The sequence below is a fragment of the Phyllobates terribilis genome, unplaced genomic scaffold (assembly GCF_046119375.1).
Source record: "Phyllobates terribilis strain yellow unplaced genomic scaffold, ASM4611937v1 Scaffold_5__5_contigs__length_657084704, whole genome shotgun sequence".
In the NCBI taxonomy this organism is placed as follows: domain Eukaryota; kingdom Metazoa; phylum Chordata; class Amphibia; order Anura; family Dendrobatidae; genus Phyllobates; species Phyllobates terribilis.
Window position 1 is genome coordinate 573,166,689 of NW_027362765.1, and position 16,154 is coordinate 573,182,842.

General features: G+C 42.9%; 1 protein-coding gene across 1 annotated transcript in view; it reads right to left on the reverse strand.

The window, feature by feature from the left end:
• LOC141273695 (synaptotagmin-15-like) overlaps window positions 1-14,500 on the reverse strand; it is a 100,050-nt gene extending 85,550 nt beyond the window's left edge. The window contains exons 1-4 of the mRNA XM_073685951.1: window positions 14,296-14,500; window positions 9,716-9,923; window positions 5,071-5,213; window positions 4,603-4,898 (exon numbers count right to left, since the gene is read on the reverse strand). Coding sequence (XP_073542052.1) covers window positions 4,603-4,898; window positions 5,071-5,213; window positions 9,716-9,923; window positions 14,296-14,302 — 654 coding nt within the window. The 5' untranslated portion in view covers window positions 14,303-14,500. The remainder of the gene's footprint in view (window positions 1-4,602; window positions 4,899-5,070; window positions 5,214-9,715; window positions 9,924-14,295) is intronic.
• Window positions 14,501-16,154: the final 1,654 nt, after the last annotated feature.

The window sequence follows — 16,154 nt, forward strand, 5'->3', positions numbered from 1 at the left end:
TCCTCTGTCCTCTCCCCCCAACCTCGCACAACAGAAATGTGATCAAGGTCTCCCTCATCTGATGAGTCTTCCATCAGTTCGTCCTCCACTTCTTCCTGGGCTCCTGCACCTTCCTCACTAGTTTGGCTGCTACCATGCGCCCTGGTAAAACCATCTCCCCCACCCTCACATGCCTGCCGCCTTGGTGCTGCCGACCGTCTGGACCTTGCAGATGTTAGCCCTTCCGCATACAACTCCTCCTCCTCTACTTCCTCCACCTCCTCTTGTGCCACCACCTGACTCCGAATTCTGTTTAACATGTGCTCCAGCATGTAAATCACCGGAATAGTCATGCTGATAATGGCATCGTCAGCACTAAACATCTTCGTCGCCATTTCAAAACTGTGCAGAAGGGTGCATAGGTCCCTGATCTGAGACCACTCCTCCAGCATGATTTGCCCCACCTCTGGATCTCGTTGGCCCAGGCTATACGTCAGAACGTATTGCACCAGGGCTTGTCGGTGCTGCCACAGTCGCTGCAACATGTGCAGAGTTGAATTCCACCGGGTAGGCACATCGCATTTTAGCCGGTGAAGTGGCAGGCCCAACGACTTCTGTAGAGATGTAAGTCGCTGAGCTGCGGGATGCGAACGGCGAAAGTGAGCACACAGCGACCGTGCCCTCTGCAGAAGGCCATCTAGTCTGGGATAGTGGGCTAAAAATTGCTGGACAACCAGGTTCAACACGTGAGCCATACAAGGCACGTGTGTGACATTGCCCCGGCTAAGGGCCGCACCCAGGTTTGCAGCATTGTCGCACACGGCCTTCCCTGGTTTCAGGTCCAGTGGAGACAACCATTCATGAAATTGGTTCTCCAGAGCTGACCACAACTCCTCAGCTGTGTGACTCACATTTCCCAGACATTTCAATGAAAAAACCGCCTGATGACGTTGAGCCCTACTGCCAGCATAGTAAGGAGGTGTGCAGGATCCCTTCTGCGCAGTTAGAAAGCTTGTGGCATGACCAGACAGGCTTTGGGTGCAGGTGGAAGACCGAGAGGAGGTTGAGGAGGCAGAAGCAGTGGAGGAACTTTGACATAAAGAGGATTGACGCACAACTCGTGGGGACGGCAAGACTTGGACAGCAGCCCCTTGTCCTGCTGTCACCATAGTTACCCAGTGCCCAGTCAGCGACATGTAACGCCCCTGTCCATGTCTACTCGTCCAAGTGTCTGTGGTGAAATGCACCCTGTCACACACACAGTTTCTCAAAGAAGCGGTGATGTTGTGTGCAACATGCTGGTGGAGCGCAGGCACACCTTTCTTTGAGAAGTAGTGCCGACTGGGCATCTGGTACTGGGGCACTGCGACGGACATAAGGTCTCGAAAATCCTCTGTGTCCACCAGGCGGAAAGGCAGCATTTCTGTAGCCAAGAGCTTTCAGATGGTGAAATTCAACCTCTTAGCTTTCTCATGGCTAGGAGGAAATGGTCTTTTACTTGTCCACATCTGAGGGACCGAGGGCTGGATATTGTGCTTAGACGGGGTTGATAAGGGTGTCCCCGGCAAACTGCCGGTCTGTGAGGAAGATGCAGGCGGACATGTTAGGTTGCCTTGATCCAAAGGTGGTGCTATCGATGTCGGACAGCGCTCAACACCAGCTGGTGTTACCACCTCCAAAGAAAATGATGACCTGCCAATCACGCTGGCTGTTGCGGGTAAAGAGGTGGCAGGTCTGCGCCCCAAAACAGGTGTGACTGCTGTCCCCCCAGTCACAGAGGATGAAGAGGCCGCGGATGCACAAGATATGGCAGACGGTGGTTGGCCCGGCCGGCTAGGCCGCATTGTAGCACAGTGAGCTTCCCACTGCAACTTATGCTTCATGTCCATGTGCCGGTTCATGCATGAAGTACTCAAACTATGTATTTTTTGGCCTCTACTTAGCTTTTGCTGACAAATGTTACAGATAACACGAGTTGGGTCATCTTTATCGATCTGAAAAAATGCCCAGGCTATGCAAGGCTTAGCACCCATGTGACCTGAAGAGCCACCACGACTTGTGGTGAGAGGCAGAGTTGTGTTTGAGGATGCAGTTGTTGACGTGCTTCCAGTACTACGTCTCTGTCCAGGAAGGCGCAACCTGACCTCGTCGTCACTAGCATCTTCCTCCACCTCCTCTGCTGACCTCATCTCTTGGCTGACTGTGGGTTGACAGTAAGTGGGATCTCCAACCTCATCATCATCACCCTGTGCGTTATCACACCCGTCGTCCTCAGAGCCAACCTGTTCCTGCCCTGACAAAAAACTAAAGTTGTCGCTCCAATCAGGTATTTGAGTCTCATCATCGTCTTCCTCATTGTCTCCACCAACAGGAGTTACAGTTTGGGAATGAGGGTCTACATTATGGTCAGAACCTTCTGCGTCTGGTCCTGGATCCGACTCAAAGATTCTGGGCATCAGTGCAGATCATTTCCTCGTCTGGATTCACAGAAGCGCTGGAGTCGACCTCTGATTCCCAGGCTATAGTATGAGTAAACAGCTCTGCAGACTCAACCATCTGTTCTACCTCATACTCAGACGGGCAGCTGGAGATTTGGGAGCTGTGAGGAAGCAAGTGCGATTGGGGTGACACCTTTGAGGACTGGAGTATTTGTGATGTTGAAGTTGATGGGGAGGAGAGCCCACTTAAAGGAGCACTTGATATCCGTTGAAGCACCTGCTGTTTTTGTGCCTCATCTGGAATTTGTAGCGATTGGCGTGGCCGTAAGAAAGGGATCTTATCACATTGTCCGCTAAAAGAAGTAGACATTTTAGTTTGGCTGGAAGATGGTCTTTCTTCTGCAGATGTTACTGTTGCTTTAACACCTACCCCACGGACACAACCTTTTTTCCCCTTCCCAACACGCCTATTCCCCTTTCCACCAGCAGCAGGCCTTTTTCCACTCATTTTGGTGGTTAACTAATTAACAACTCTGGAATTGTTTGCACAAAAAAACAATGGATGGGAACCGAGCAGAGCTGAGTGGCCAAACTGTGGTATTAGGCCAAAACTATTGGCTGGGTTAGATGCAGAAAAAAATTATATTCAATTTGCAACCTGATGGAGGTCAATATAGATGGACTAATACAACAAGTCCCACACACAGCTAGAAGGCCAAATATTTTTTCAGCGGTAGATGCAGAAAAAAATATATTCAGTTTGCAACCTGATGGAGGTCAGTATAGATGGACTAATACAACAAGTCCCACACACAGCTAGAAGCCCAATATTGTTTCAGAGGTAGATGCAGAAAAAAATATATTCAGTTTGCAACCTGATGGAGGTCAGTATAGATGGACTAATACAACAAGTCCCACACACAGCTAGAAGCCCAATATTTTTCAGAGGTAGATGCAGAAAAAAATATATTCAGTTTGCAACCTGATGGAGGTCTGTATAGATGGATTAATAGAACAAGTCCCACACACAGCTAGAAGCCCAATATTTTTTCAGAGCTAGATGCAGAAAAAAATTATATTCAATTTGCAACCTGATGGAGGTCATTATAGATGGACTAATAGAATGATGCTATGCCCAAAAGATTTTACTTCACTAGGTGCAGTAAAAAAATTGGTATTCTATACACAGGTGGTATATCTTGCAACACAGATAGGCTACTCCACTGACTAACACACTCTGCAATAGGCCAAAAAGGATTAGCTTTGCTAGATTCAGCCAAATGCTGTGAAAAAAACTTGCACAGCACTGGCACAGACCTGCCTGGCAAAAACTGATAGGAACTGATGTAACCTAGTCCTGAAAAGGACTCCAATTACAATTAGTCTTTACTCCCACAATCTATCTATTTAAGAGCACAGACCTGCCTGATAAAAGTCGTAGGAAATGCTGTAACCTAGTCCTTAAAAGGACTGCAATCACAACTATTCCCTACTCCCAAGCTATCTGTATATTTGTGCGAAAATTGGCTTGAAATTAACAAGGTATAGCGCACACAGCAACAGCGGTGCCGTCTAACACGCAGCTGCAGCAGTGAGAAAATGGTGGCGACGGGGAAAATGGCTTGGTCTTATAGGGCAAGGACATGTGACATACACTGCCAATGACACATGCCCTTGCTTGTGTGAAAAAAAAGCACTTCGCTCCGTGTGTGCGCTGCTGATAGGCTGACAGATTGCACCTCCCCACTGTAAATGTGGGAAACAGAAAAAAAAAAATGGAGATCTTCATTATTCCTGCAGAGATCCATCCCCTGCCCCTCCCCCCACCCCGCTGTACACTCAAACTGCGTACTAACATTAATTTTCATCATTACTGAGAAAATAATCCAGTTATGATTTTGGTGCACGAACAGTTATCGAACATAACCTCGAACAGCCGAATTTTTCTCAAATTGTTCGTGTTCGCCGAACGGCTCGAACACCGCCCAAAACAGCTCGAATTTGAGATTGGCGAACAGTTCGAGTAGAACAACGCTCATCTCTAGTCACGACTTTAAATGGTAGGCATCAGCAAACATGCAAGTTCACAGCAACCAGTGTGCAGCAGGTTTCTGACCCCGGCCATATACAGGAATGGTTATCAACAGCTATATGTCAAAGCCAGCCACTATATATCAGAACGTACCTGGAACACAAAATTCTCATCAAACTGTGGGTTCACGGTTTTACGCCTAGTCTTTGACTGTAGGTAACGTCTCTCATCAGGCAGAAGATGCATTTTCACAAAGGGGTTGCAGGAGTCTGAGCTGAAATGGAGGTTCCTCACTTTGATAAGCGACACAACTAGCCTCTCCGTCTCATATTCATATTCTACAGCAAACCAGATGCGGCCAATGTTTCCCTCTGGAAAATCCGTTTCTTCGTTGTCTTCTGGATATTTATACAAAGCTGGGTTGATGGAACCCAGAACATATGCTCCACCTAATTAAAAGAATACAATCAATGTAAAGTAAACAGCCAAAGTATCATGTAAAACAATAAGACTGGACAATAAAACAGTTTAGAGTATGACTTCTTCATTAGCCCAACATGATGATGTACTAATAACATTAAGTCCTGTGAAAGTGGCACAATTTTAATAATATAACTTTACCCATAGAACAGAATGATGATCGAGGGAGGAAATCTGGGGCAACATAGGGCTCACTGTCCTCCTGAATGCGTTCTCCATCTTGTAATCCAACCCAATCTCTTCCATGAAACTTTGGTGGAACAACGAAGGGTACACTTTTATTCCTTGAATTGTCAGAAAAGTAGATAAGGCCATAAGAAAATTAATCTTTGTACTTTTATAGTCATACATACATAGTAGCATGTAAAATTGTTTGCATGCAAACTGCTGTATATCCTTTTACATAACTAAGCACTAGCCGATCACTTATAACTTTATAAGGATTTTCATTGCAACAGTGGATATGTAGGTCGGATAGTTTCTTTGTGTGCTACCAGGGAAATTGATTTTGGAAACCCAACCTGAAGCCATAGAAAATCTGTGCAAATCCACTTTATACTGCATTTTAATCTTTGAATCTTTGTTCTTGTCATTGCAAATGCAGAAATTATTAATATCAGGTTTTTGGAGAGTCAGCCCATTATAAATAGACTAGTGAGAACTGACTGGTTACAAAATGATTTCTCTACTGCAGAACTGCTTAGCTCCTGATGCCATAGGTTCTTGCCTAAAAGTGCCATATTAATACTCCCTCTATTGTACATAGTATGAGCAGATGAAAGGACAGCCATCTGTAAGCTAGCAAAAAGCAAAGTGAACAGGAAGAGGAGCCACACGACTACTGGATCAGACTACAAAGGGTTTGTTTGTAGTCTAATCATGCAGACAAAAATGTTAAAAATCATTGCTTTAAAAAATGATTATTTTATCCAATATAAGTATGGGGGTGTGGGGGAGGGATTTATACATTGAGAATAATCAAAAACATGTTGGAAAGGTTATGCACTTAAAGGTTTTTTTTTGTTTGTTTGTTTTTTTTTTTTTTTTTTTTACACTTAACATTGAAATTACAAAACCAAGAAGGAAAAGCTGTGTAATTATGTACAGTTGAAACCAGAAGTTTACATACACTATATAAAAGACACGTATGCAAGCTTTTCTCAATATCTGACATGAAATCAGAATAAACCTTTCCCGTTTTAGGTCAATTAGGATTACCATATTTTGAGAAAGAGAAAGAAAGAGAGAGAAAGAAAGAAAGAAAGAAAGAAAGAAAGAAAGAAAGAAAGAAAGAAAGAAAGAAAGAAAGAAAGAAAGAAAGAAAGAAAGAAAGAAAGAAAGAAAGAAAGAAAGAGAGAGAGAGATGTTTTAAGGCATTTTTACTTACTGCAAAGTCAAACGTTTACATGCATTTCATTAGTATTTGGTACCATTGCCCTTAAACTGAATGATTAGGGTCAAATGTTTCTGATATCCTTCCACAAGCTTCTCACAATAGTTGGTCGGAATTTGGGCCCATTCCTTCTGACTAAACTGGTGTTTACTGATCCAGGTTTGTAGGTTGCCTTGCTCGTACCTGCCTTTTCAGCTTTGCCCATAAATTTTCAATAGGATTGAGATCAGGGCTTTGTGATGGCCAGTCCAAAACATTGACTTTGTTATCCTTAACCCACTTTATTATCATTTTGGCAGTATGCTTCGGGTCATTGTCCATTTGGAAGACACATTTCCACCCAAGCTTTAACTTCCTGACTGATGTCTTGAGATGTTGCTTCAGTATTGCTACAATCTTCTTTTCTCATTAGGCCATCTATTTTGTGAAGTGCACCAGGCCCTCCTGCAGCAAAACAACCCCACAACATAATGCTGCCTCCCCTGTGTTTCACAGTTGGGATGGTGTTCTTAGGCTTCCAAGCTTCTCACTTTTTCCTCCAAACTTAACGACGGTCATGCCCAAAAAGGTTAATTTTAGTTTCATCATATCACAGGACAGGTCTCCAAAAATTAAAGTCTGTCTTCCTGTGTGCATTTGCAAAAATTAATCTGCCTTTTTTTATGTTTCTTTTGGAGTAATGGCTTCTTCCTGGCAGAGTGGCCTTCCAGCCCATGTTGATACAGTACTCGTTTCACTGTGGATATTGACATAATCTTACCAACTTCCACCATCATCTTCACAAGGTGTTTTGCTTTTGTCCTTGGGTTGATATGCACATGTCGGACCAAAGCACGTTCGTCTCTGGAACACAGAACCCATCTCCTTCCTGAGCGGTATGATGGCTGGACATTCCTATGTTGTTTGTACTTGCATAGAATTGTTTGTACAGATGAACGAGGCACCTTCAGGTATCTTGAAATTGTACCCAAGGATGAGCCAGACTTGTGCAAGTCCACAATTTCCTTCCTGGTATCTTGGCTGATTTCTTTAGACTTTCCCATGATGCTACACAAAGAAGCGGTGTGTTTCAGGTGTGCATTAAAATAAATCCACAGGTGTCTCTCCAACTCAGATGTTGCCAAAAAAACTATCAAAGCTTCCAAACACATGACATCATATGGGCAGTCCAGAATTGTTTAAATGCATAGTAATCAAGTGTATGTAAACTTTTGACTTTGCAGTAAGTAATAAAAATGCCTTAAAACATTCTCATTATTCTGGCAAAATATTAAAAATGATGGTAATCCTAACTGACCTAAAACAGGAAAGGTTTATTCTGATTTCATGTTAGATATTGATAAAAACATGCATATGTGTCTTTTTATATAGTGTATGTATGGTTTCAGCTGTATATCACATGATAGACATGCAAATGATGAAAAGATAGCAGCTAAATTTTCAAAATATCCATTGATTTAATATTGAGCGAGTGTGAGCACCACACAGAAATCCCAGCACTTACTCACCTTTGCTAATATTAATGAGGTTATTAATGGTCGTCCGAGGAACGTTCAGCAGGGCTGAATGCACTTAGGCAAATGATCAAGATCCAGTCTATACTGCAAGTGAAATTAGATGTCACATAATGTCTATACAAATCATCAAAAGAAGTTTGCATGACATGGGGCTATGAGCCAGACATCCAGCTACAAGCATTCCATTGACCTCACGCCATTGCTCCTAAAGACTATCCTGGTTCAGAGCAAGATGGCAATGAAAGCTGGAACCTGAGGTCTATCCTCTTCCTCAAGGAGTCCGGCTTTTGTCTTTGATGCAATGAAAACTGTAGAGTGGTCTAGAGATCACATGGGCTGCCATGAATGAAGGGTCCTTTGGGGAAAAAATGTGAAAGTGTCCCAGAAGTCATTTTTCAATATGTCAACGTGATGCCACATATTGCTCACCCTACTGTGAACATCCTGCATGGCCTACACGTGTTACCATGGCCTGCAGAGTCTCTGGACGCATCTCCCATCAGCACATCTGGGACGTCATTGTTCGGCAATTGCAGGGGCAGCTGCCAGCAACGGATCCTGATGATTTGCCAAGTGCATTCAGCGTGGCAGAATATTCCTCAGACAACAATTAAAAACCTCAATGATTGCAGTTAAGCCTGTAAATGCGGGGATTTCTGCATGTGGCAATCATACCTGATACTAAATAAATAAAGATGTTTTGTAAATTGTGTCCCCATGTTTTAATCATTTGTAGATCATTAACATGTCTATCCCTCCTGTGATTTCCATAATTCTACGACATTCCCTTCTACATGTTTCAATTTTAATGCAGAGGAGTGTATTACATAAGGAAAATAATGACATTACTGTTGGAAATGTTTATATTTTAACGGGGTGGTTTTGTAACCAAAATGTCCTTTCTAAATATTTATTTTTACACCCTAACCACTTTTGTAACTAGCTTTATAACCTACACTTATTCCTATCTAGCCAATTCCTAAATGTCTTTATTTTACTTAATTTCCTGTGACGTTTTGTTTGAAGGGAGTCTCAAACAGGACATCACAGAAGGCTAGGGCTGCACTCACTTTCCTGCAACGTCCATCATCCCTCCTGGAACAGGAAGTCATTGGTGGGGTGGCTCTGCAGTTACAGTTTCTTGCATCGCCACCTTCTATAAAATGTCCTGAATCCTGGGTGATAGACACTGCGGACGGTGCGAGTGCAGCGCTGACACTCTGCTTCCATCTCCGCTGCTACTTCTAACAGTGAAGCAAGATGTCATCAGGGGATGGTGATAGAAGCACCACCAAACACAGCTTCTAGCACAGCCCTAAAATGAATTATCTTTGGGACGATGCTGGTGTGAGTCACTGCTTCTATCTTCGCCCCCTGATGTCAGCTGTGATCGAAGCAGGTTATGAGCACTGCTCTCACCTCTCCCTCGGTATCCATCACCCAGGATATCTTCAGAGGGGGCGGCAATGCAAAAAAAATGTACTACGTAACTGCAGAGCTGCCCCCCGTGACGTTCTGTTCCAGGAGGGGCGATGGATGTTTCAGGGAGCGAGTGCAGCCCCAGCCTCTTGTGATGTCCTGATTCAGACTGCTCTCAAATGAAATTTCACAGGAAATAAAGTAAAAAAAAAAAAAAAAAAAGAAACACACACACAACAACATTTAGAGATTAGCTAGATGGGAATAAGTGTAAAGTATTGTATAATAAGGCCAATTACAAAAGTGGTTAGGGTAGACATTTAAAAACGACATGTTAGGTGCCAGACCACCCCTTTTAAGTAAATAATTTATAGGAACAATCCCTATATGTTAACAAAAACAAACATTACATACTGGGTCAATATAACAAACCTCAGTAGGATCATAGAAGTCTCACCCCATGTCACTGGCATGATTCGATGAAGCAAAAGCACCTTCGTCAACACGAATGTTTTCTGTGTATGTTGGAGTGCTCACATTCAGTAGTTCTCCATAGGATGGTCCTCTAAAGCATCTTTTCTTCCATAAGATGTAAATACTGATTCCAAGCAGAAGCAGCAGAAGTGCAGCCCCTACCACACCACCAGCCACAGCAGCTGCCTGTTCTAATAAGTAGTAAAAGTAGAGCTTTAGGTATATACAGTTCAGCTGCATACATCATGAATGGAAGAATGTCTTGTTGTGGCATCTTATACTGTCAAAATCACAATGAGGCTAGCTTTAAACTGAATGATCACAGTTTTGTTTAAGTCCAAAATTTTGTGGTGATAGATATATATATTTTGTGTTTAGATATTCATTTCACTTACTCAGATTAGCTTTTGATTAAAGGGAGCTTACCATATAATTTTATACATTAATACAGTATGCACCCTCGTGGGGATGTCTGGTTGCCAGAAAGGTATCATATCAAGGAAATTTGTCAGAATGATCCAACCCCTCCTCCCACAAAAACACTATACTGTTTCCTCACGGAAATGGGCCAAGAAACGCTAGGTAATCCTTGTGCCAGCTAATGCAATGACAATCCTGATGTGCTGTGCACATCATCAGGAAGTTTCTTGTCAGGATTTGCATTGCGTTTAAATCTGCGTTTTTGCTGCATTTGTCACCCATTGACTTCAATTGAGTCAGTAAAATACGCAGCAAAAACGCAGGTATAAAAGTATTTACAGATTCTTGCTGCGTATTTGACTGATTCAATTGAAGTCAATGGGTCAAAAACACACAAAGAATTGACCGCGGGTGACATGTGTCGGCTGAATAGAGACAAGCCCTCCCCATCAGCCTACAGATGCTGCCGCTGATGTTAGTGAGAGCTGGCACCACTGATGGGAGCTGTCAGTCGGCGTCTGTGCTGGCAGTGAGGAAAAAAAAAAAAAAAGTTAAAATAAATGAATGTTAAAATAAAAAACACACATTATACTCACCTATTCACCATAATTCTGAATGTCCCACGGTGAGCCGATCACCCGGCAGCACTCTATACACTGACATAAGCGTGATCGCTCCCAGCAATGTATAGCACTGAGCTGACGGGAGAGAGGTCACATGAGTTCATCAGCTGATGAGCTCCGGTGACCAAACTTACTGCACCGATGCTGTGCGAGTACACTCCTGTGTCAGTGTATAGCCTGCTGTCCTCTAGAACAATCTCAAGTGACCCAGATCTTTGTGGGACACTCTGGATTAGGTCATCACGTCAGACAGGTGAGGAATATGGTTGTTTTTTTTTTTTGTTGTTTTTTTAACAGATAATGGCTTCAAAGGTTTAGGCGTTAGGTGGGTATACTATGCTTTTTATTTTTAAATAAATGATTAAAACCCATGTGGACTTTTATTTCAAAGTAAAGGATTTTTTTCAGGCCATGTGTTGATTTCAAAACCTTAACTATGGGGTTAGTAATGGGGGCGTCTTATTGACACCCTCAATTACTAACCTGGGCTTCATGTCAGCTGCCAATAAAAGGCTGACATGAACCCCAACCTTATTACTCCACTTGTCACCGCACCAGGGCAAGTGGGAAGAGTGAGGCCAAGCGCCAGATTTGGCGCATCTTATGGATGTTCCATTTCTGGGGCCACTAAGGGGTGATATTATTAGCCTCAGAGGGGGCCAGCATCCATGGCCCCTTACCTGACTATTAATATCAGCTCACAGCTTTCTGTTTAGCCTTTGCTGGTTAGATTTCATAGGGGGATCCTGTAATCTAGCCAGTAAAAGCTAAGCAAACAGCTGTGATCTATTAATAGCTAGGGAACATTTTTTGACTAATAGCCCCTTCCCCGACTAGTAATATCAGCCCCAAGCAGTAGTCTTTCCCTCTGCTGGTTATGAAAATTATGCCGGAGCCCAAGCCAAATTTTTTACATTTAATTCTTCATTTTATTTCATTTCTAAGAAATTTCATGCTAACTGTGCTTGTTTTGGACACTGCATAAACTCACCCGCAGCATGTAAATTTCTGTAGCAGAAACGCTTGTCTCCGTTGCAGATTTTGACCGATTGAAACATTACATGTGGTGGATCCGCATGTACTTACAAAACAAGTGCGGTATTAGAATGCAGTGTTTTGGACACAGCAAAAATATGCTGCGCCCAAAGCGCTGCTGGCTCCTTATTGTGGGGACGTAGCTTAAAGGCTAACTAACAACTGTGAGCGGTTAGTAATAGCCAGGAAACATTTTGGCCTAACGGCTCCTTTCTAGGATAAAATAGAAGTCCTCAGCTGCCCCAGAAATGACACTTCATATTTGAATGGCATTAGGAGTAATGTGATTAGGTGGCGCTGACACCAAACCCTAGGTTTAGTCATGAAGGCGTGTCAGACACCCTCATTACTAAACCTGTAAGTAAAAAGTTAAATAAACACACACACACACACACACACACACACACACACACACACACTTTATTTGAAATACAACAGACTCATTCTTTAATCATTTAAATTAACCAATATACTCACCCCAGGTCCGACTAATCGTTAAAGCGATGTCCCAAGTTTCTTTTTTCAAATATCTTTATTTAGCTCCAAAAACGCATCAAAATGCACATTTTTTCTTAGCGTTTTTGCTGCCAAGACATGCAGAAACCTTGCAGAAACTTCTGCAACCAAATACTCAAAGTGCGCACATAGCCTTAATATTCTGGGAATGCTATGCACATGCAACTGACTGTCATTCTTACTGGCTTATAAAAGGGCAACCCATGGCTGACAGAGGGGGGTAGCACCCACCATTCACCCTCTTCCAAGTTAAATGGTACAAGTGCAAATAAGAAGCCTTGCAATATAAAATACTAGAGAAATTAGTTTTTTTTCTCATCCTGGGCTGATTATTCATCCTCAATTGACAGGTTTAAAAAAGTGATTACAGGGTCCACTTTACATATATTGCTAGTTTTCCTAGTTTGCTTATTTGTATATATCCTCACTTGTCTTCTTGCTTCCTCTCCCATTATTGTAAAAATCCATTTAATAAAAATAATTTTGATAAAAAAAAAAAAAGTGAACACAGGTTCTCATTACTGAGATACAAGAAAACAGCTGGTGCTAAAGTTCTATGGAGAAATTAACTGCTTTAAACTTACAGAAGAAGGTCTGTCTGCCTCTAGCTACGCCCTCCTCCATAGAATCTTAAAAAGCATCAGCTGAGCCTATCACCAATGAATGGAGGGTGGAAGAAGCAGATTTTGCTTATAAAATAGATTACAAAAGTTGCCTAACTGTGGCATCTAAGGGATTAAATAGAAAGGATCAGCGGCATCTCCTATCCATCGTGGCCATAGCAGCATGAGCTGGGATAATTTCCCCACTGGTGCACAAGCACTGGAAATAAATGTATGTATGTATGTATGTATGTATGTATGTATATTTTGTTAATGCATTCTGCATTAACAACCCCCAGCAGACGATATACATACATCATACATTTCCCTAGTCTACAGGTCATACATTTCAGTGCTGCAGTGTTCTACACAGAGGTCTGGTAACAGTAATATGTCAGTGATATTCCAGTGATTAATACATTGCATTTTGTCTGACTTCATTCATTATTAATTTATATGCAAAAGCAAATTGCGTCTGTCTAGATACTCATCAGAAAAGCAAGTTTAGAAATATTTTAATGCGTTCTATTATGTCACAAACCAGTCAGTTTAGTATGCGCAGACTACCTTTGGCGGAGTTATCCGAGAAGCCTTTAGCATTGTTTTCTCTGCATTGGGGAGTCTCGCATAACTTGCTGCTTCAGTAACACGCTGCTATGGCCTGAACGCTAAGACAATTGGAGTCATATACTTGTTTGGGCAGGGAGATGAACTATACACCTAGAAGACGCAGCTACTGCGACTGAGCTACACTCAGGGATGTCAACTTCATCTATTTTCTAGATAGCTTATTAAAAAAAATAAATAAATAAAATATAGTCACTGGCAATTTTTTTCCAGACACATTGAAAAGCCATAAATCATCATCATTAGAAGTGATACATACAGCTGATATGAAGACATAAGCTGCACTCATGGTCAGTATAGTTTTCTGCTCAGGGTGGAATGGAGGCACAGAGCTGATACCAGCCATGCTCCGCTCACCTAGGTGAAAGTCAGCGGTGATAAAATCTGGATAACTAAAGCTCTGGAATAGTTCTAGCATTGCTCCTTTTAGAAAAAGAACATGTGCGTCCCTACATTTGCCAGCTCCAGCTGTCTGCTCGGAGTGCATTCACCACCACCCATTCAAATTAGCTATTTTACATGGAGCACAGAGATTGTAGCTTACATAGAGATAAAAGATATAAGCGACCAAACAGGTTTCCCTTAATAATAAAAAAAGTAATTTGCTCTGGCTTTCTGTTGTGGTTAATCCCATAGTGCTCGTATTAACTTTTCCATTGTAAAGTACACAGATGCATCCTGTCTAGAACTTCTACTGTCACCGCACAGCTCCAGGTGTTCAGGCACAGCAGGTAACTCACCAGACATTGCTGCTTGTCCTCAGGTGCAGGAAGACGCAGCTGCTATGAAGGATTTTTCTTCCTTGGTCTTCTCATGTGCTACCATAACCAAATGTGGACCTTATCTAAGCAGTTTTACAGGCACACTCCATTCATGGTCACCTCCTCATGGAGCTGTGCTGTGAGAAGCCTCCTGAGTCCTCCCCTCCTCCTTATCTATGTCTTCTGTTGTGAGGAGAGGTAGCTGACAGGGGCGGAGAGGAAATGGGTAATAATGAGCCATTTAGTCATTTCTCATTCAACATCAGCTGTTTCTCTTGGATCGTTTGCAGATGTTTATATCCGAGCCTCCATAGATAAAGGAGATTTTGATGATACTAAGGGCTCTCTCACATTCATAAAAAAATCGCTCCAATGTTGCTCCTGAAAAGTAGGACGAGTGTCATGCGAATACAATGCAATTTTTCTCACCTGGCATCCGTATGACATGCGTATGCAATCCGTATGCAATGCATTTTTAACCCTTTCCCAACATTTACAATATATATATACGTCATGTCAATCATGCGTGCGATCACCGTGACTAAGTGCACGGTACTTCCATAATTGCCCCTGCTGCTTCTCACAGCAGGAAACACGATGCCATCTTCCCAGAGGGTGACAACGTCCCCCCGCAACTACGATCGCTGTGATTGGCTGTTCAATTCTGAAATCCTGAAATCAGCCTAGGATCGGTGCTATAAGAGCACTGATCCTAGGCTGGTGCCTGGCAACACCAGCCTCACATGAGCCAGCCCTGATTGGGGCGATCGATGATGACATCAATAGCACCAATCAGAGCGCACAGAGGCGGCGTGACCTGGCAGTGATCGCCCTGTACTTAATTCTAGCTGGGGATTTGTACTCTGTCCGATTGGGCGCCGCGCTGGGACTTGTGGTGCCACAAAAGCCTGTGTTATCACAATTGCTGCTGCTGCTGGATCTTTGCTGCTCCTGTTGCCTGCTGCTCCTGCTGTAAAGAAGAAGAAAGAAGTGTTCCTGATCCTTGATCCTGGCCTGATCTCTCCTCATCCACTGCAATCCCCCTCTCCCCTCCCCCCCTTTTCGTCCCTCTTCCCACCCACCCTTTCTGCCACCGAGCGCTGATCAGTACTTGATCGCTCGATTTTCGCACTGATCAATGTCCATGCTCGCTGTTTTCTAGGACTTTTTTTGTCCCTGTCCATTCCCCCCCCTTTGCACCACCTCCGTGCATGCATCCAGCAGTTGCCAAGAGTTGATCAGTGATGCAAATCACTGATCTGCACTTGTGCTCGCTGTTTTCCACAACTTTTTATTTTACTAACTATTTTAACTATGCTGGTGGTCAAGTACAAGTACAAGAGGGATGTCCTTTTCTTGACCACCATACATGGCGATGGCAGCACCCCAACCGCTGTACAAGATACCTCTACACAGGTCCACAAACCAAACTCTGTACTTGGGTACAACAAGTACATGAGGGGAGTTGATCTCTCTGATCAAGTCCTCCAGCCATTCAGTGCCATGAGAAAGGCCAAGGTGTGGTACAAGAAGCTGTTCATGTGCATCGTATAGATGGCAATGTACAGTGGTGGCCAAAAGTATAGGCACCCCTGCAATTCTGTCAGATAATACTCAGTTTCTTCCTGAAAATGATTGCAATCACAAATTCTTTGGTATTATTATCTTCATTTAATTTGTCTTCAATGAAAAAACACAAAAAGAATTGTCCTAAAGCCAAATTGGATATAATTCCACACCAAACCTAAAAAAGGGGGTGGACAAAAGTATTGGCAAAGTTTGAAAAATCATGTGATGCTTCTCTAATTCGTGTAATTAACAGCACCTGTAACTTACCT